Here is a 21,243-nt window from a genome sequence, read left to right on the forward strand (position 1 = left end):
AAATTTTTCCATAAGCTTTAAATTTAAGTAGACAGTGGTCATTTCAGAGGTGTGAATGTATGTAAGGATTACTTGATGCTTGTAAATAGTTCTCTTATAATCTATTGACTAATTAGTTTTTTTCTTCTAGAGTGAAAAAAAGTAAACACTGACCTGCTATAAAAATACTGTTCTTAGTAAACTATATGTATTCTTATTTTTGAAGCTCTTAAATTGGCTTTGTGAAAAAATTATAAAAGCCAAATAATTCAACCTATAGAACTCATTATATGTACATTATGGCACAAATGTCATGTTGCTGTCTTTTTTCAATGTTAGGTTGAGAGTTTGTTCCAGAAATATCACAGTAGGCGTAGCTCAAGGATCAAAGCTCCATCTCGTAACACCATCCAGAAGTTTGTTTCACGCATGTCAAATTCTCATACATTGTCATCATCTAGCACTTCTACATCTAGTTCAGAAAACAGGTTAGTACTTTTTAAGGAATTAACAGCATTAATCCAGTGTTACTCTTTAATTTCAGGGGTAATTTATTTATTTATATATATATACTTGTTAAGTTGCTCTAAAATGACTTAACTATTGAATCTTGGCTTTCAAGTTAAAATCATGGGTAAAAAATATTAAAAGTCATCAAAGTATATTTGGATATTTTGTCCTGAAGCCTACAGTGTTGAAAATGGCACCTTAAATATCAGAATATAATAAATGTTCATTTCATAAGAAAAAATAAGGTATAAAGTGGCTGTTGTTCATCAATTATCACTTTGTGCCAAGCACCTTTTATGCTGTCTCATTGGGTAGGTTTTATCACTTTGGGAGATAATGAACTTGAGGCATTGTGTAAAGAATGTCTGTAATTCTTTTATAAATTATGTACAAGGCAAAGTGGTTATCCAAAATTACTTTCAAATATAGGATTTTTAAATTTCATCATATCACTGCTTCTCTCATAGATAGTCCTCAGGGAATCCTCATTACAGCCTGTTTTACATGTGAGAACATAAGTAGGCTCTTCTGAACAAAGAGACTAATCATTTGTAATTAAGAGATACAATACCCATTAATCATAGTTATTAATTAAAATCTGTGTTGCTTCTCAAACTTTTCCTTTGCCTAATTGCTGATAAGACTAAACTCATAATCCTGAAAGAGCTGAGTTGTAAACCACTATGACAGGTGTGGCAAAAATTAAGAGTATTATCATAAAAAGTCATGTCAGTTTTCTTTCTTTTCCAAGATTTCTTTATTGGTTTTAATGAAAAAAATGAGGTTCTTAAAAATTTCTCCAGAAAGGAGTACTCCTTTTTTTAGAAGGGCACCTCCTATGTGTTCTCAGGAACTTCAGTCTGAGAAGCACTGGTCTAAGTGATTGTGATTTTCATTCCATCAATCTTTTAAGTATTGTTGAGGAATAGAAAGTGAGGATATCAGGCAAGAGTGTGATGAAGTAAAGAATTGAGAGAGAAGTGTTTTTTTATCTATGGAAAAAGTAAATGTATGAATTTTCTTATTTTTTATTAAATGGATTGATTTTAGAGTGAGAGTTTTATGAGTTTTTTGGGACATTAGAGATTTCCAAGTTCACATGGTTCAGTGATAAGTAAAACCAGAACAGGTTATTTGAACAGACGCAGAACTGAACCCTCAGTGTCCTGACTTGTGGTTCAGAACTCTTTCTCTTAGCCTTCATTTCTTCTAAATAAATGGAAAAAATTAGCTTTAGTTCTCAAGCTTCCTTACCCAAACTTATTCTAGAGCCTTTTTCCTTTTGATTGATGTTTCTGTAGCTTTTTATTTTGGAAAAGAAATAATCAATGCTTAAAACCAGGTAGCCAATAGAAAGAGTCTCTCTCTTAAGATGAAAAAAGCACCTTCTAAATATGGGCTGGCCATAATTCGGGGTTTTTTTTTGTTTTTAATTTATTTATTTGAATTTATTATATCCAAGGAAGGAAACTGAAGAAGTTGTAATCTTACTAAGAGTATACTGTGTAGGTAAGAAGGTTAATGTTTCATATAATCACAAAATTTTATGTGTAACGTAAATATTTTAAGACTAAAATCAAGAAAAAGAACATTTATCTGGAGATCTTATCACATTTTATATTAATTTAAAAAATGGTATATAAGAAACAATGAAAAACAGAATCGGGACAGATTGAATATATAAAAAATAATTAACAAAACCGTACCACCAAAACAATAGAAACCTATGATCCAGTACAGAAGTGGGCAAAGAACATGAGAAGAATTTTCACAAAAGAAGAATTTCAAGGGGCTAACAAACATATGAAAATTGTTCAGGCAACCAAATAACTAAGACAATGCTTATTTAAAAATATATATTATATATATATATCAGATTAATTTACAGAATTAATAGGTTGTTTGTAATGAGACAGTTCAGTTCTTATAAGATATGCTTTACTGTATGTAAAGTGGTGTAGCCTTTCTGGAAAAAAGTAACACGAGTTTTTAAAACATTTATAGTCATTAATCCAGTAAATATATTACTTTTTTTTAAGAAAAAAAAATTTAATCTAGAAAATGCACAAGACTTACATATGTGGCTGTTTCTCACAGTACTATGGTGAAGAATTTGGAACAACTTAAATATCCAGCAACTGAATGGTTAAAATATACCCATATTATGAATATCTCATGCACCCATTAAAATTATGCTTTTGAAGACTATTGAATGGCATGAAATAAAATCCAGATTATACTATCTGTCATGCATGAACCCATTTTTATATATAAAAGGTATTACAGGTGCTTAAATAGATGAGTAAAAATTTTAATGGTTATTAACTGGTGGTATTATTACAGGTAACATTTTTATACTTTAAATACTTAAGGCTTTGAGGGTTACTGGGCCTCTGTCACAGCTGTTTGGCTTTGCCCTGTAGCCGAAGTAGCCACAGACAACACGGGGCATGGCTGCGTTACCCCCACTACTTCTCTCATCTGATTATTTGTAAACAAATATAAAGTCATGACAATTTGATCTGCAGCTTGCTTTTTAAATTTAAAAAAATGTTTTCACTTTATATATCAAGAACATTTTCCTCAGTACAAAAATATATACTACTTTCTTACTATGGCCATGTAAGATTATAGGTTATAACACAGTGTATTTTTCTATTGCCATAATTAATGGACATTTGTGCTCAGATGCTCACTCATGTCTGACTCTTTGTGGCCCCATGGACTGTAGCCCGCCAGGCTTCTGTTAATGGGATTTCCCAGGCAAGAATACTGGAGTGGGTTGCCATTTCCTACTTCAGGGTATCTTCCCAACCCAAGGATTGAACCTGTGTCTCTTGTGTCCCCTGCATTGGCAGGTGGATTCTTTACAACACCAGTATTTTTTTTTTTCCTAATTAAATGCAATGAATTTTCTATTTACTTGAAATATTTCTGAAGGAAAGCATTCTAGAAAACAGGTTCTTTTAGGTCATGGATATGTATGTACGTTTAGTATCTTAAGAAATACTAGCAAATTCTTTTCTAAAAATTTAAGTTTTTTCACTCCCACCAGTAGTGTATATGAGAGCCTGTTTTCCTTTGCCATTATCAACCTATTTAATTTTTGTCAGTCAGATTATCCCACCCCCGCCAAAGACAGATAAAATAAGAGCTTTATTAATATAACATATATTTTGTACTTCTCTTTTTGTTTATTTGCTATTGGTCTTTCTTAAGTCAGCTGCCTTTTTATCTTCTTTGCTTGTTTTACTGTTGAGTTGCTAATATTTTTCTTACTGATATCATACTTACTTTGTATATAATAGGAATGGTATATACAATATAATTGTATTTATCAGATAATTCAAATACACATAATAAAGTTACAGTTTTGCCACAAATGAAACCATTCTGTACAAGTTAGAATTCTGTCATGTTATCTGCTGTTTTTTCATCATATAGTACATTATAAATATTTTTCTTTGTTATCATGTATGGATCTCTGATCCTTTTCAAAGGCTTCATAGTGCCTGGGTGTACTGTGTTTTATTTATTTATTGTTTTACCTCCTTTTGACGTTCCTTTGGTTGATTTTTTTTTTCATTATGCTAAGTAGTACTATAATGAACATTCTCACACATCTATCTCTATTATTTGTCTCTTTATTTCCTTATGATATATTCCTAGAAGTCTAGTTGAAAGATTGTGTGCTTTAAAAATAGTTGTTTCTAGCTCTTTCCATCTGGAGAAGGAAATGGCAATCCACTCCAGTATTCTTGCCTGGAGAATCCCAGGGACGGCGGAGCCTGGTGGGCTGCCGTCTATGGGGTCGCACAGAGTCGGACACGACTGAAGTGACTTAGCAGCAGCAGCAGCAGCAGCAGCTCTTTCCATCATCTTTCCATGTTGCCATAATGGAGTGCATGAATGTCCTGGCTGATACTCTCGAGAGTATCAACGATGCTGAAAAGAGAGGCAAATGCTGGATGCTTACTAGGCCATGCTCATCATCCAAGTTATTGTCGGGTTTCCAACTGTGATAATGAAACACGGTTACATTGGCAAATTTGAAATCATCGATGATCACAGGGCTGGGAAAATTGTTGTGAACCTCACAGGCAGGCTAAACAAGGGAGGAGTGATCAGCCCCAGATTTGATGTGCACCTCGGAGATCTAGAAAAATGGCAGAATAACCTGCTTCTGTCTCGTCAGCTTGGTTTCACTGTACTGACAACCTCACCTGGCATCACGGACCATGAAGAAGAAAGACAAAAACACACAGGAGGGAAAATACTTGGATTCTTTTTCTAGGGATGGAATACATACAAATAAAATGCTTCAGAGGACCAAAAAACAGTTGTTTCTAGATTTTTTTCTAGGAAAGTTGGACCAGATTATATACTCACTGAAAGTGTCTGAGATAGGCCTTCATACTTAAGGATGTGGAATAGATGAGTTCTGCAGTCCTTCCAATACTTGAAATCTTGACAGTGTTGGCATGTAGTATGTTTATACATAAATCTTATGGTAGTTCATTTATTCAAAAGGTGCAATAAAAAAATTTGGGTGAAACATGTATCTCTTGAAATTTAGTTCATTTATTGAATTATATTCATAGCAAGGAAAGGTTAAACCACATTCAAAATTACTGTATATTATAATAACAGCAGAAATACTTCTCAAATAGTTTATGTACACGACGCTCCTAAACAAGAATTTCTAACTAATTTTTTCATAGTCTGAAGAAGCCAAAATTGTTTTTAGCATATGGCTTTAATTCTGTTAACATTCTTTTGTAGTCAATGCCTTTGTGTCCCCTTCCTTTATAGTATAAAAGATGAAGAGGAACAGATGTGTCCTATTTGCTTGTTGGGCATGCTTGATGAAGAAAGTCTTACAGTGTGTGAAGATGGCTGCAGGAACAAGCTGCACCACCACTGCATGTCCATTTGTACGTGGCGCTTTTTCTCTTAGTCAACACGGGTACTCTACAAGCTAACTGTATGATCTAGGATTTTAACATGGCCTTTGGCGAGACTAGTGAGAGACGAAAAGAAGTATACTTAGGCCCTGTGTGAACTTTTCAACAAATAAGAGTTTAGATCTGTTAGGAGATGAGCTGTGTGAGCAAAGAAATGTTATAAAGTGTGACCCGTGGTAATGAAAGGTGTGCACAGAAGTAGAAACAGTTCTGATCTGGTGGGTGCACATGGAGGGAAAGGGATGGAAGAATGCCTGGGCAGGGCATTCCAGAGAGGGTAACATCAAAGCAAGGTTTGCATAACATGACTAGATTATCAAGTGGGCAGAATGTTTTGGAAAACAGTAAATAAGACATTTCTTATAAACTAATAAAACAGAATTTGCAAAAATTACGAGCATCAGAATAATCTAGCCTGCTGTGTTTTCCTGCTTTTAGGTAAACATTATATAAGTTTTGAGGCTCCTTCCATATATAAACCCTAAACTAGCCATTATGAATAATTATTACATAAATAGTAAATGTTAAACATTTATATTTTTGTAAGTTTTTTCCCATAATTTTTCAGGGGCAGAAGAATGTAGAAGAAATAGAGAACCTTTAATATGTCCCCTTTGTAGGTCTAAGTGGAGATCCCACGATTTCTACAGGTAATAATTATGCATTAATGATTTGGGTATGCTTAATAAAGAATAAAAATGCTCTCACAGTGTCCTTTAAATCTATTAATTCTTCTTAGCAATCTCTGTTCACTTTTCATTCAGCCACGAGTTGTCCAGCCCTGTGGATTCCCCTTCTCCCCTGCGAGCTACACAGCAGCAGACCACCCAGCAGCATCCCTTGGCTGGATCCCAGCGGAGGAATCAGGAGAGCAATCTTAACCTTACTCATTACGGGACTCAGCAGATCCCTCCTTCTTACAAAGATTTAGCTGAGCCTTGGATTCAGGCAAGTAGTTCTTGTTCTTCCATTTCTCAAAGAACCATTTAAGGCTAGTTAATGTAGTTGTTTCCTCAGTTTATAATTTAAGAAAGTACTTTTGCTTGCCTCCATCATGACTTGTATTCCACTGAAAATTTTAACATGACCTTTGGTGTTAATACTATGCTGGGGCTTCCCAGGTGGCTCATTGGTAAGGAATTCGCCTGCCAGTGTGGGAGATGTGGCTTCAGTTCCTGGATGGGGAAGATCCCTTGGAGAAGAAGGTGGCAACCCACTCCAGTATTCTCTCTTGCCTGGGGAAATCCCATGGACAGAGGAGCCTGACGGGCTACAGTCTATGGGGTCACAAAGAGTTGGACAGGAGTGAGCAACTGAGCATGCACGCACACATGCACATTAATACTATGCCACTTACAACAGAGCTGAAACTTTAAAAATTCTTTGCAGTCTCACCTCCCACCTTTAGAAACATCTTTCTAAACTAAGAGACATAAAAGTGAATATCCTTACTCAAGGATAGACACTAGAACCATTTAATACGAACGTGTTCCAGTGTTTAATCCCACTCCTCCCAAGAATTTGTTATTTTTCTTACTTGTTGCCATTTAAACTCAGTTTCTCCAATTTGTATTCTCATGGCATATGTCAGGTACTTAATACTTGCTGAATGGATGAATAAGAAAAAATATGTGGCATTTACCTTATATATTAGTCATTTTTATTTGTAAGAGTAGTTTCCATTCCTTTACCTTCTCTTCTGCTTAAATGCTTTCTCATCCTTAGTAAGCCAGAATTTCGGTTGGTTGGTTGGATTCCAATGGTTTTCTTTGTTGTTATCTATTAGTCTATTTCTATTGTTGTTATCTGCTTAGTCTGTTATTTTTTAAAATGTATAATCCAAAACCAGACAATATCTCCAGTAGATTATAGTGAAATAAAATGTTTTTGATAATCTGGTAAATTCTATTAAATTTGTAAGCTGCTGCTGCTGCTGCTAAGTCTCTTCAGTCGTGTCCAACTCTTTGCAACCCCAGGGACTGCAGTCCTCCAGGCTCCTCCATCCATGGGGATTCTCCAGGCAAGAATACTGGAGTGGGTTGCCATGCCCTCCTCCAGGGAGTCTTCCCAACCCAGGGATCGAACCCAGGTCTCCCACATTGCAGGCAGATTCTTTACCATCTGAGACACCAGAGAAGCCCCATTTAACAGTGCTAGGCATACAATAAATTCACTAGATTCTAATTGACTTAGTCTCCTTTACTATCACTCTAAAACAGAACACACAAAAACTGTCATAATTTGTTTCCCCCCAAATCATGTTTATTCAGTCTCTAATAGTTAGAAATTTTTCATATGATGTTATCTTAGATATTAAGATTACTTTTAGCTTACTGGTCCATAATGTCAAGAATTTGCACCCTTTCTTTAGGGACTCTCTGGCTTTGCAGAAGTGGTAATGATTACTATAATGACATACACTTTAATTATTATACATATTTTTCATTATCCTTTGCTGATTTGAACATAGTTGTTTTTAGTCTTTTGATTTTTTTCTACTCTATTCATTATATTTTTTTCTAATTAACCAAGTAAGAGAAATTCTGTTACTTCTTGAACACCTTGCTCCAGTACCTTTCTTGATTGGTCTTTTAAAATCTTGCTTCAGTTTTTTTCTCTGCAAACTGTGTTAATACAAGTACAGATTTGGGGTTCTTCACAGATATGTTTAGTTTGTTTTGTGTTAAGTACAGAAGGACAGAAATATATATCTATCTATCTGATTACTTAATGGTGTTCACTGTTCGTTTTACTTGAGCTAATAAATAAATGTTAAGGACTTTTGATAATTACCAGTTAAATTTGAGTATGTTCTTATGGACACATTTGAAAATTTTATAGTATGGTGAAGATTTAAGAAATGTCCAATTTTCCTTTAGTAATCAAAAATCATACTTAATTCAAAACACTTTAGTTTTTCTTCACATTGAATTCATTTTGTCTGACTATAGGTATTTGGAATGGAACTCGTTGGCTGCTTATTTTCTAGAAACTGGAATGTAAGAGAGATGGCTCTCAGACGTCTTTCCCACGACGTTAGTGGGGCTCTGCTATTGGCAAATGGGGAGAGCACTGGAAATTCTGGGAGCAGTAGCGGAAGCAGTCCAAGTGCTGGAGCCTCCAGTGGGTCTTCCCAGACCAGTATCTCAGGAGATGTGGTGGAGGCATGCTGCAACGTTTTGTCAATGGTCTGTGCTGACCCTGTCTACAAAGTGTACGTTGCTGCTTTAGTAAGTAGCTTTATTCTCTAACTGTACCTTTATGGGTTTGCTTTGGGTTGTTGGTTTGTTTTCTTTTTTTTTCTTCTTGACAGCTTGCAGATATCATTTTTAAGACTCAGTAAAACTACATAATTTGGAACCTGGAATGTTAGGTCCATGAATCAAGGCAAATTGGAAGATGTCAAACAGCAGATGGCAAGAGTGAACATCAACATTCTAGGAATCAGTGAACTAAGATGGACTGGAATGGGTGAATTTAACTCAGATGACCATTATATCTACTACTGTGGGCAGGATTCCCTTAGAAGAAATGGAGTAGCCATCATACTCAACAAAAGAATCCGAAATTCAGTACTTGGATGCAATCTCAAAAACGACAAAATGATCTCTGTTCATTTCCAAGGCAAACCATTCAATATCACGGTAATTCAAGTGCCCCAACCAGTTAACGCCGAAGAAGCTGAAGTTGAACAGTTCTATGAAGACCTACAAGACCATCTAGAACTAACACCCAAAAAAGATGTCCTTTTCATTATAGGGGCCTGGAATGCAAAAGTAGGAAGTTAAGAAACACCTGGCGTAACAGGCAAATTTGGGCTTGGAGTACAGAATGAAGCAAGGCAAAGGCTAATAGAGTTCTGCCAAGAGAATGCACTGGTCATAGCAAACACCCTCTTCCAACAACACAAGAGAAGACTCTACACATGGGCATCACCAGATGGTCGACACCGAAATCAGATTGATTATATTCTTTGCAGCCAAAGATGAAGAAGCTCTATACAGTCAGCAAAAACAAGACCAGGAGCTGACTGTGGCTCAGATCATGAACTGCTTACTGCCAAATTCAGACTGAAATTGAAGAAAGTGGAGAAAACCACTAGACCATTCAGGTATGACCTAAATCAAATCCCTTATGACTATACAGTGGAAGTGAGAAATAGATTTAAAGGACTAGATCTGATAGAATACCTGATGAACTATGGCTGGAGGTTCATGACATTGTATAGGAGACAGGAATCAAGACCATCCCCAAGAAAAAGAAATGCAAAAAAGCAAAATGGCTGTGTGAGGAGGCCTTACAAATAGCTGTGAAAAGACGGGAAGTGCAAAGCAAAGGAGAAAAGGAAAGATATACCCATTTGAATGCAGAGTTTCAAAGAATAGCAAGGAGAGATAAGAAAGCCTTCCTCAGTGATCAATGCAAAGAAATAGAGGAAAACAATAGAATGGGAAAGACTAGAGATCTCTTCAAGAAAACTAGAGATACCAAGGGAACATTTCATGTAAAGATGGGCTCAATAAAGGACAAAAATGGTATGGACCTAACAGAAGCAGAAGATATTAAGAGGTGGCAAGAATACACAGAAGAACTGTACAAAAAAGATCTTCACGACCCAGATAACCACTATGGTGTGATCACTCACCTAGAGCCAGACATCCTGGAATGTGAAGTCAAGTGGGCCTTAGGAAGCATCACTGTGAACAAAGCTAGTGGAGGTGATGGAATTCCAGTGGAGCTATTTCAAATCCTGAAAGATGACGCTGTGAAAGTGCTGCACTCAATATGCCAGCAAATTTGAAAATCTCAGAAGTGGCCACAGGACTGGAAAAGGTCAGTTTTCATTCCAATCCCAAAGAAAGGCAGTGCCAAAGAATGCTCAAACTACCACACAATTGCACTCATCTCACACACTAGTAAAGTAATGCTTAAAATTCTCCAAGCCAGGCTTCAGCAATATGTGAACTGTGAACTTCCAGATGTTCAAGCTGGTTTTAGAAAAGGCAGAGGAACCAGAGATCAAGTTGCCAACATCCGCTGGATCATCAAAAAAGCAAGAGAGTTCCAGAAAAACATCTATTTCTGCTTTATCGACTATGCCAAAGCCTTTGACTGTGTGGATCACAATAAACTGTGGAAAATTCTGAAAGAGATGGGAATACCAGACCATCTGACCTGCCTCTTGAGAAACCTGTCTGCAGGTCAGGAAGCAACAGTTAGAACTGGACATGGAACAACAGACTGGTTCCAAATAGGAAAAGGAGTATGTCAAGGCGGTATATTGTCACTCTGCTTATTTAACTTATATGCAGAGTATATCATGAGAAATGCTGGGCCGGAGGAAGCACAAGCTGGAATCAAGATTGCCGGGAGAAATAATAACCTCAGATATGCGGATGACACCACCCTTATGGCAGAAAGTGAAGAAGAACTAAAGAGCCTCTTGATGAAAGTGAAAGAGGAGAGTGAAAAAGTTGGCTTAAAGCTCAGCATTCAGAAAACTAAGATCATGGCATCCGGTCCCATCACTTCATGGCAGATAGATGGGGAACAGTGGAAACAGTAGCTGACTTTATTTTTCTGTGCTCCAAAATCACTGCAGATGGTGATTGCAGCCATGAAATTAAAAGACTCTTACTCCTTGGAAGGAAAGTTATGACCAACCTAGACAACATATTAAAAAGCAGAGACATTATTTTGCCAACAATGGCCTGTCTAGTCAAGGCTATGGTTTTTCCAGTGGTCATGTATGGATATGAGAGTTGGACTATAAAGAAAGCTGAGTGCAGAAGAATTGATGCTTTTGAACTGTGGTGTTGGAGAAGACTCTTGAGAGTCCCTTGGACTGCAAGGAGATCCAACCAGTCCTTCCTAAAGGACTGGGTGTTCATTGGAGGGACTGATGTTGAAGCTGAAACTCCAATACTTTGGCCACCTGATGCGAAGAGCTGACTCATTTGAAAAGACCCTGATGCTGGGTAGCATTAAGGGCAGGAGGAGAAGGTGACGACAGAGGATGAGATGGCTGGATGGCATCATCAACTGGATGGATATGGGTGTGGGTGGACTCCAGGAGTTGGTGATGGACAGAGAGGCCTGGCATGCTGCGGTTCATGGGGTCGCAAAGAGTCGGACACGGCTGAGCAACTGAACTGAACATAATTTGATTTAGGAAAATCCAAATTTTGTTTTTATTTTATAATCCCAGGAAATTGCAATTTTCCATTTAGCATCATCACTTGGATTTTACTTATTTTAATCTGGTCAAGTTTTCTTATATGCTGTTGTAAAGTAGCAGTAGCTAGCTGTTCATATCTTTATTTGCCTTACCTTATACATGACTATATTAAAAATATTTTATGAGGTAGCAAAGTAACCAAAGTTACCTTTGGTTTTTTCTAAAATTTGGTATTAGTAGACATTAAGAGCTGATTTTTAATAAACATTGTATGGAAATTCAGAAACGTTTTCACAAAAGAGGATTCTGTGACATAAATTACTGAGTTGTTTTTCTAGTTTAATCTGTTGGAAGTTGTGTTTCATAGTGAGATAGAATGACAAGGAGGCTGTTCTGTTTGTAATTTTGTAGGCTGAAAGTATGAGTATGTACATCTTTAGAGCAGAGTTTCTCAACCTCCACACTTACTGACATTGAGACAGGCATCTTATGCATCATAGGATGTTTAGCAACATTCCTGGTCTTTACCCACTACATAGCAGTGGCAACCCTCTCCTCTCCTTAGTCATAACAACCAGCAGTGTCTCCAAGCATTGTTGAATGTCTCCTGAGGGTTGAAACTGCCTGCAGTTCAGAACCACTGCTTTAGAATAATTCTTACCTGATCTTTTGAAAACTCATTCATCTCTCTGCTTCCACTCTTCCATGCATGCTAAGTCACTTCAGTCTTGTCTGATTCTTTGCGACCCAATGGACTGTAGCCCTCTAGGCTCCTCTGTCCATGGGATTCTCCAGGCAAGAACACTGGAGTCAGTTGCTGTGCCTTCCTCCAGGGGATCTTGCCGACCCAGGGATGGAACCAGAGTCTCTTATGTCTCCTCCATTGGCAGTCTGGTTCTTTGCCACTAGCGCCACCTGGAAGCTTCCACTCTTAATCTTTTTCTAATCCATCCTCTAACAACTATGCCTATAAAATCTTCTTTTTGAATTGCAGTATGGCATAGGGTTATGAACATTAGTTTAGCGTCAAAATGGAGTGAACTCATAATTTGTCACCCCAACTGGAATACCTGAATAATTGCTAGTTAAACTGGGACTAGCCTAAGCAGTATGGATGTATTGTCAAACCCAGAGACAACTTGATTCAAATTCCCATTCTCCAGTGTGCTGGCAGTGTAACTTTAGGACTCTTAAATTTAGCTTTCTCACCTATAAAATAATGAAAATATTTATCTCTCAGGTTTGAAACAGAAACCTCTAACCATAATGTCTAGTGCATTGTAATAGCGTTGAATATAGTGGCCATCATTATTCCTTAAATGCTGCTTTATTCCCCAGCTCAGAAACCTTTAGAGGTTTCTGTTTCTTCAACAGCATTTCCTAAAGCATATTCTGTAGAAGTCTGGCCGGGTTATGAGAAGTTCCCCAAAGAACAAGTCTGTATTCAGTTAAAATTGGTTAGCACAGAGTTACATGAGGTTAAATGCGTCTGTTCACTGTAAGGCTTCTAGGAACCTTCATAAGTTAATATACATCAGGGATCTAATCATGGCATAAGATGCATTATCTCCCACATTTATCTTACCATGGTCTGTTTTTCATGTTAGCATCTTGAGGGACCCAGCATCCTACAGAATACTATAGAATAAAGACCAGCATGCTGTAGAATAAAGACCCGTGTTCTTGGCTCAACTTTTTACTTCTTGCTTCTTACTGTTTTCCAGCATAAAGCTTCAGATATACTTGACTGTTTGGTATACTGCCTTACTATCCGGTTGTTTATTACCAAGTTCAGATGGTGTCCCAGTGCATTTGTGAGCTCCTAGAGTAGAGGGGGCCTGAGACTGTATTCTGATTCCTCTACGGTTACTTAGTGTGCCAGATACCGTGGGGGCAGGTGTGGTTCCTGCCCTTAGAGCTCTCCTTTCCCTCTCTCCCCTCCCTCTTGCCCTTCTTTGTTTTCCCTTCTCATCTCTCTCTATATATAATTTTTTGCTGAACCATTTGAAAGTTGTGTGTATGCATCATGACATTTCACTTCTAATACTCTAGTGTGTATCTCTTAAGAACAGATACATTATCCTGTATAACCACAATGCAGTCAGCAAGCTCTGTAAAGTTAGCATTAGTAACAATATGATTATGTACTATAAAGCCCATATTCAAATATCCCCAGTTGTCCCAACTGTGTCCTTGACAGCTAAACCACAGACTTTACTCACATTTCATCAGGTTTTCCATTAATGTCTTTTTTCTCTTCTAGGATCCAGTCCACAATCTCACATGTCATTTGGTTATCAGGCCCCCTTAATCTCTTCCCATCTGGGACAGTCCCTCAATCTTTCCTTGTCTTGTGCATACCTTGACACTTTTGAAGTGCATTGGCCAGTTATTTTGAAGAATGTCCCTCAGTTTGGTTTTATCTGGTATTTTCTCATGATCACATTATGCATTTTTTACAAGAACACCAGAGGTGATGTGCCCTTCTCAGTGCATCAGTATCGGGGTGCATCACATCAATGTCTCACAGTTGGTGATGCCATCATCCTTCATCACTTGCTTAAGGTGATGTCTATTGTGTGCTGTGAATTCACTGTTAGTAAGTGTCTTGGGGCAGATACTTTGAGACTATGTAAATCCTGTTTCTAGCCACAGAGTTTAGCATTTGTTAGTGAATCTTGCCTACAGCAGTCATTACTGTGGTGTCCTAATGATGATTTTCTCTTTGCCATATTCCTTCTGTATTATTTAATTGTAACTCTTTTATGAAGAAGAGCTGTCTTTTCTCATTTATATATTTATTCAGTTTTTTATTTGTCACCATAGACTTATGGGTATTTATATTATTCTTTGGGTTATAATTCAGTACTATCATCATTTACTTTGTTGCCCGAATTATTCCAGCTTTAGCCATTGGGGGTTCTTTCAGATTGGCTCCTTTTCTCACTTTCTTTTAAAATAACGATTTTGAAATTAATTCAGACATTTAAAAATTACAGAAATAGTTGAGAGTTCTCATTTTTATTTGTATCAACTCATGGATTCTTATTTATGGGTCATAATCTATTCCTATCATTATTTTATTTCTCAAAATGTCTCAGATTAGACCATTGTCTCTGATGCTTTTTAAGTGTAGTTAAACTGACCTTCAGTCTTCTTCCCCCAGAAAACGTTGAGAGCCATGCTAGTATATACTCCTTGCCATAGTCTGGCAGAAAGAATCAAACTGCAGAGACTTCTCCGGCCAGTGGTAGACACCATCCTAGTCAAGTGTGCAGACGTCAATAGGTAAGGCCTTGTTAATGGACTGATTCAAACCCTCTTGTCTTAAAACCTAGCACGGAGCCTCACACCTGCTGAGTGTAGGATACATGCTTATTAAATGAAGCCTTGAGTATTGTTTTCTAATGTGAGATTTGAAATTAACATGTAATGTTTAAAGCTCTTAAGGACTAGAAAGAAGAACTAATGGCAGGTAAAAAACAGGATAACAAACTGCATGGACCTCCACATTATTGTGATTCTCTTTTAAAGTAATATTCTTAAAACTGAAATCCAGTTAATAAGAATAGCTGATATATGAGGTATAATCTCATTTTAGAGAATGAGTTACACAGGATAGGAACCAATAAAATTATTACACATGGTTTGTATTATCAGGACTGAAAAAAAAGATTAAAAAAATTTCATTATTTTCTTTGTGATGGAATTTTATTCTATGACAGTTTATGTCAAATAACAATAACTCTATATATCCCTGCAATATCCTTAAAAATCAGCAAGGGACAGAATAGCCCTAATGGGAGGTATAAATACAAAGTAGAGAAATATGAGGTATGGTGATAAGAAACATGACAAGCTATGCTTTTATTAGACCACTGGTTCTTTCTCTCTCTCTCTCCTTTTTTTCCCCTTTCCATAAAGTGGGAGGAAAAGACCATTTTTCATACAAAAAGCATAGCCACAGTCAACACATTTGGCAGTTCTAATCTCTTCGTGTCCCAGCAGATCCCAGGTGGTTAGAAGCATTGACTCCCTTAGTTTGCCCCTGCAATTACCTCCTTTTGGAGCTCTTCCAGGCCAACCCTGTCTTCCTCCCTAAATCACACGACAGTCTATAGAGGGTCTCAAAATTTAAGCATTTAACTTTGACTTGTTTGTCATCTCTTGAAGTCTGTCTTTTCCCTCCATTGTCTCTCTGCACAAAACTACACATTGTAAGAATTAGAGGTTTTCTTGTTGCTTGGAGAGAATACTATAAATATCTGAGAAAAATTAACATATTTGTAAAATGCCTAGAAAAATCATTTCATTTCTTAATATTATATGGTTTTGGGTTTTGTTTTTTTTTTTTTCCCCTGAGAATGTCAGTGCTTTTATAGCAAAAGTTTTGTTGTCCACTCTGAAATTCTAACGTTAGGTTGTTTGTCTGGTCACTTGAATGACTGAACATTATAAGAAATATGGTAAAGAGATTTTATGATATTTAAAAGTCACTCTGGCTATATAAAAAGAATATAAAGTTTTAGATGGGAAGATTTTGTTTTTAATTTAACAGTTCTTAGTGAAAATCCAGAAATCAAAATGTCAGAATCTTCTTTCTTATTTTAACAATATATGATAATGAAAATAAGCCTTTTATATAGTTTGATATGTAAATTAATACTTGATGTGTAAGAACCAGTAGTGAAGATTCTGTGTGTAACATAGAGGATAAGGTAAAATTTATGGAATTAGACCTAATAATAAATATTATGACTTACAGTGACATCAATAATGCGATTTTAGTGACAGTCCTGAAAAACATTTTTTCCCACCTTTTCACATGGCATTACATTACTACTCTCCTTTTAATATATATTTTATCCAAGACTCAAGCCTGATGTTGCTTCCTTTCATTTTTAGTCGCACAAGTCAGCTGTCTATATCAACGCTATTGGAATTGTGCAAAGGCCAAGCAGGAGAGTTGGCAGTTGGCAGAGAAATACTTAAAGCTGGTAATAACTTTTCACTTAAAATTAATATAGCATATTTTATCATTTTCCTTAGACGGTCTAATCTCATCTCTAATATGGCAGTTGCAGGATTTTGAAGTAATTTTATAAATTGACTTGGTCAGCTAACATTAAAAATAGGAATTAATCTGAAACAAATTCTTGAAATTAATATAATTCAGAATATTTTTATTAAACTTAATTGGATCATGTTTTTAGGTTTTAATATCACTATTTTTCAGTTATCTTTGCTTTCCTTTTTGTAGGATCCATTGGTATTGGTGGTGTTGATTATGTCTTAAATTGTATTCTTGGAAACCAAACTGAATCAAACAACTGGCAAGAACTCCTCGGCCGGCTTTGTCTCATAGATAGACTGCTATTGGAATTTCCTGCTGAATTTTACCCTCATATTGTCAGTACTGATATTTCACAAGCTGAGCCTGTTGAAGTCAGGTAATTTTTCTTCTGAAAATGTATTTCTTTTCCTCTTCTTACCTATCCCATCCCACCCCCGCCGATACCTATCCAAGAAGGACACATTTTAGGTTAATGAAAGACTCAGAAACTACATAGCACATATGGGTTACTAATACTTTAATATTTGATTGACAAACACCTAAGGTCTAGGCTATTTAAAATATATAGATCTTTTATACTGAAGCAGTTTTTTTTTTTTAATGTAAAAGCTGTAAATTAGTACCATTTTATTTCTATATATTTTGCAGTAATTTTAACTTGTTTCATAATTGAGTGTGCTTTTTCTTTCAGGTATAAGAAGCTGCTGTCCCTCCTGACCTTTGCTTTGCAGTCCATTGATAATTCCCACTCAATGGTTGGTAAACTCTCCCGAAGGATATATTTGAGTTCTGCAAGAATGGTTACTGCAGTACCCCATGTATTTTCAAAACTGTTAGAAATGCTGAATGTTTCTAGTTCCACTCATTTTACCAGGATGCGGCGTCGTTTGATGGCTATTGCAGACGAGGTGGAAATTGCTGAGGCCATTCAGCTGGGCGTAGAAGACACTTTGGATGGTCGACATGACCACTTTTTGCAGGCATCTGCCCCTAACAGCTATCTAGAAGCCATGGACAATAGTTCATTTGAACGCACGGACCATTTAGAGAAAACTGGAAAAGGACTGTGTGCTACAAAGTTGAGTGCCAGTTCAGAGGACATTTCTGACCGACTGGCCAACATTTCAGTAGGACTTCCTAGTTCAACAACAATGGAGCAACCAAAGCCAATGGTTCAAACAAAAGGCAGACCCCACAGTCAGTGTCTGAACGCCTCTCCTGTATCTCCTCATTCCCAGTTAATGTTCCCAGCCTTGTCAACCCCTTCTTCATCAGCCCCATCTGTACCACCTGCCACCGGGACAGATCTCTCTAAGCAGAGACCTCAGGGGTTTGTTCCCTGCAAAATGCCTTCTGCATCTCCTCAAACACAGCGCAAGTTTTCTTTACAATTCCAGAGAAACTGTTCCGAAAACAAAGACTCAGATAAACTTTCCCCAATCTTCACTCAGTCAAGACCCCTGCCCTCCAGTAATATACACAGGCCAAAGCCATCTCGACCTACCCCAAGTAATACAAGTAAACAGGGAGATGCCTCAAAAAATAGCATGACACTTGATTTGAACAGTAGTTCCAAATGTGATGACAGCTTTGGCAATAGTAGTAATGCTGTTATACCCAGTGACGAGACAGTATTCACCCCAGTAGAAGAGAAATGCAGATTAGATGTCAATACAGAGCTCAACTCCAGTATTGAGGACCTTCTTGAAGCGTCTATGCCTTCAAGTGACACAACAGTAACTTTTAAGTCAGAAGTTGCTGTGCTCTCTCCTGAAAAAGATGAAAATGATGATACCTACAAAGATGATGTGAATCATAATCAAAAGTGCAAAGAAAAGATGGAAGCTGAAGAAGAAGAAGCTTTAGCAATTGCCATGGCAATGTCAGCATCTCAGGATGCCCTCCCCATAGTTCCTCAACTACAGGTTGAAAATGGAGAAGATATCATCATTATTCAACAAGATGTAAGTATGGAGTCTTTTAAGTGGTTAGAGAGTTTCCTTGGACCATACAATAAAATAAATCTAGTTCAGAAATATGGCTTCTAATGTGAGTTAACTATAAGAAGCAGGTTTTTCACATAGAATTAATTGTACAACAATTTTTGTGTCACTGCTTGAACAAAAATCAGTTCAGTTCAGTTCAGTCGCTCAGTCGTGTCCGACTCTTTGCGACCCCATGAATCACTGCACCCCAGGCCTCCCTGTCCATCACCAACTCCCGGAGTTTACCCAAACCCATGTCCATCGAGTCAGTGATGCCATCCAACCATCTCATCCTCTGTCGTCCCCTTCTCTTCCTGCCCTCAATCTTTCCCAGCATCAGGGTCTTTTCCAATGAGTCAGCTCTTCGCATCAGGTGGCCAAAGCATGGGAGTTTCAGCTTCAACATCAGTCCTTCCAGTGAACACCCAGGACTGATCTTTAGGATGGACTGGTTGGATCTCCTTGCAGAAATACTTGTTGCCTATTTCAGAGGCACTTCTGGTTGATTCTACAGTGGTGAATCACTTATGCATTTGACATTGGTTACCAACACTGTCCATTCAGAGGTCAAGTTTATAGGTGATTTGGGAAGCCAGACTATACAAGAGTAATATTTTGCTAGGCTAATTTCACAAACTCATACTCTTAACAGTAAAAAGATTGCTTTCATTTATTATGTAGACACCAGAGACTCTACCAGGACATACCAAAGCAAAACAGCCTTATAGAGAAGACAGTGAATGGCTGAAAGGTCAGCAGATAGGCCTTGGTGCATTCTCTTCTTGTTATCAGGCTCAAGATGTGGGAACTGGAACTTTAATGGCTGTTAAACAGGTAAATGTCTAGTGAGCTTATAAATGATTAAAATCACAAAAATGAGTAAGTAAAAAAACAAAGGATATATCCCCATGTGTATATATTTTAGTTCTTTAAGTTCTCAGAAACCTAAATTTCAAAAGTAGATGTTGCCAGGGCACCAAAAGCATCATGAGTTTGTTTGAAAGTTGAAGCACGATTACCACAAAGATGCAGTATCCAGATGGGCATTACAAAAGTTGTGTTTCTTATTTGTGCTTGTTTATATTTATTAGAGGTCTGGTCTTATCCTCCCTTCAGCCAAGTTACTGGTGCAGTGTCACCTTGTGGTCTCTGTGGTTTACTCTTTATAATGAGCATGCTCACCAATATATGATAACAGTCAAGTTTTCATTTTCAAGTCACGTTGGTTCTTATGATTGGTCTTTTCTCATTTTTTAGTCTGTTTTCAGACAGTTTTGAAAGAGTAGCTGTGCCCCAGCCTTTTATCAAATCTCCTGATATTTTGCTGCACTTAAGATAGAGTCTTCATAAGACTTCTGACTTGTTTTTTTAAAAAAAGTATCTACATTGCATCCATGAGCATAATAAATGCAGTCTCCTATTGATATATAAGCTAATTTGGGTTTGTCCATTTTAGATCAGATTGTTAGTGAAAATTATAAATGAAAATTCATCAGGATTCAGAACTTTATATAAATGTGTTTATTGAAACAGGTGACATATGTCAGAAATACATCTTCTGAGCAAGAAGAAGTAGTAGAAGCATTAAGAGAAGAGATAAGAATGATGAGCCATCTGAATCATCCAAACATCATTAGGATGTTGGGAGCCACGTGTGAGAAGAGCAATTATAATCTCTTCATTGAATGGATGGCAGGTATGTTCATGTTTTAAATCAGAGAAGAGTAATACATAGATTTAACTTTTGCTTGATATTAAATTTAGGAAAAACAGTTTAATGAACACTTATTTTATTAAATAGTTTAGGTTTCTAAAAGCAAATTGCCCAAACATAGTACAGTTGTAGAAACTGTAAATATTTTGTCTTTTATTTAAATATAAATGAAATATTCATTACCTTTTACAGTGTGTCTTATTTAAAATGATTGTGTGCCATTGTTCTATAGGAATAATTGTTCAAACCTTCTATGATAAGATCCATATATGTCCAGTTGGCCATCTTTAATTGGATAGATTTATGAGATATTTCAACATAACTATAAAAATAAAATTAAGATACAGCTTTTAAAACTTACAAGTATGCTAGCACTGAAGCGTAAAGTTAAACCTTGTCATCTACTTTAACAGACTGAGTTTTATTCTATATTACACAGCATAATACAGTAAAATATATATACAGTAAAATAAATGACTTGGGGTGTAATGAGTACGTAAGTGCTTGGTTTAACTTCTTAGATCTTTTGTGTTTGAAGAGTGTGTTTCTGTTTACAAATCAGTTCTTTACTATATTCTCTGATGTTGGTTGTAGGTAATTGATGGTTGTATATGTGTTGACTATAAATACTTCTAGAAGAGGCTTATTGAGTTTGTGACTTGTCCCAGGTCATAGATGGTAAATAGTGAGATAGGAAGCCTAATTCTGGGTTCTTCTGGCTCCTCCCATTCTTTTTACTTAAGTATTTCACTGTTTATTTAAGTATTTAAGAAAGGCATTTTGTGTATCTTGGTCAAAAAGAGAGGTGAATTGTACATATGAGAAATAGTTCCATCCAA

General features: G+C 36.7%; 1 protein-coding gene and 1 pseudogene across 6 annotated transcripts in view; both read left to right on the forward strand.

Moving 5' to 3' along the window:
- Window positions 1–21,243, forward strand: part of MAP3K1 (mitogen-activated protein kinase kinase kinase 1) — a 77,526-nt gene that overhangs the window by 49,914 nt on the left and 6,369 nt on the right. For 5 of the 6 annotated variants that reach the window (XM_081517924.1, XM_081517919.1, XM_081517923.1 and 2 more), the window contains 11 exons: window positions 319–467; window positions 5,302–5,423; window positions 6,022–6,103; window positions 6,218–6,401; window positions 8,405–8,683; window positions 14,798–14,919; window positions 16,537–16,628; window positions 16,892–17,081; window positions 17,397–18,669; window positions 19,372–19,524; window positions 20,224–20,386. In XM_081517924.1, the coding sequence (XP_081374050.1) occupies window positions 319–467; window positions 5,302–5,423; window positions 6,022–6,103; window positions 6,218–6,401; window positions 8,405–8,683; window positions 14,798–14,919; window positions 16,537–16,628; window positions 16,892–17,081; window positions 17,397–18,669; window positions 19,372–19,524; window positions 20,224–20,386 (2,809 nt within the window). The remainder of the gene's footprint in view (window positions 1–318; window positions 468–5,301; window positions 5,424–6,021; window positions 6,104–6,217; window positions 6,402–8,404; window positions 8,684–14,797; window positions 14,920–16,536; window positions 16,629–16,891; window positions 17,082–17,396; window positions 18,670–19,371; window positions 19,525–20,223; window positions 20,387–21,243) is intronic. The other variant, XM_081517920.1, reaches the window with a different exon arrangement.
- LOC145516582 (small ribosomal subunit protein uS8 pseudogene) lies at window positions 4,386–4,826 on the forward strand (annotated as a pseudogene).

The sequence above is a fragment of the Giraffa tippelskirchi genome, chromosome 8 (assembly GCF_054371585.1).
Source record: "Giraffa tippelskirchi isolate mGirTip1 chromosome 8, T2T-mGirTip1v1.2.pri, whole genome shotgun sequence".
NCBI classification, from domain to species: Eukaryota; Metazoa; Chordata; class Mammalia; order Artiodactyla; family Giraffidae; genus Giraffa; species Giraffa tippelskirchi.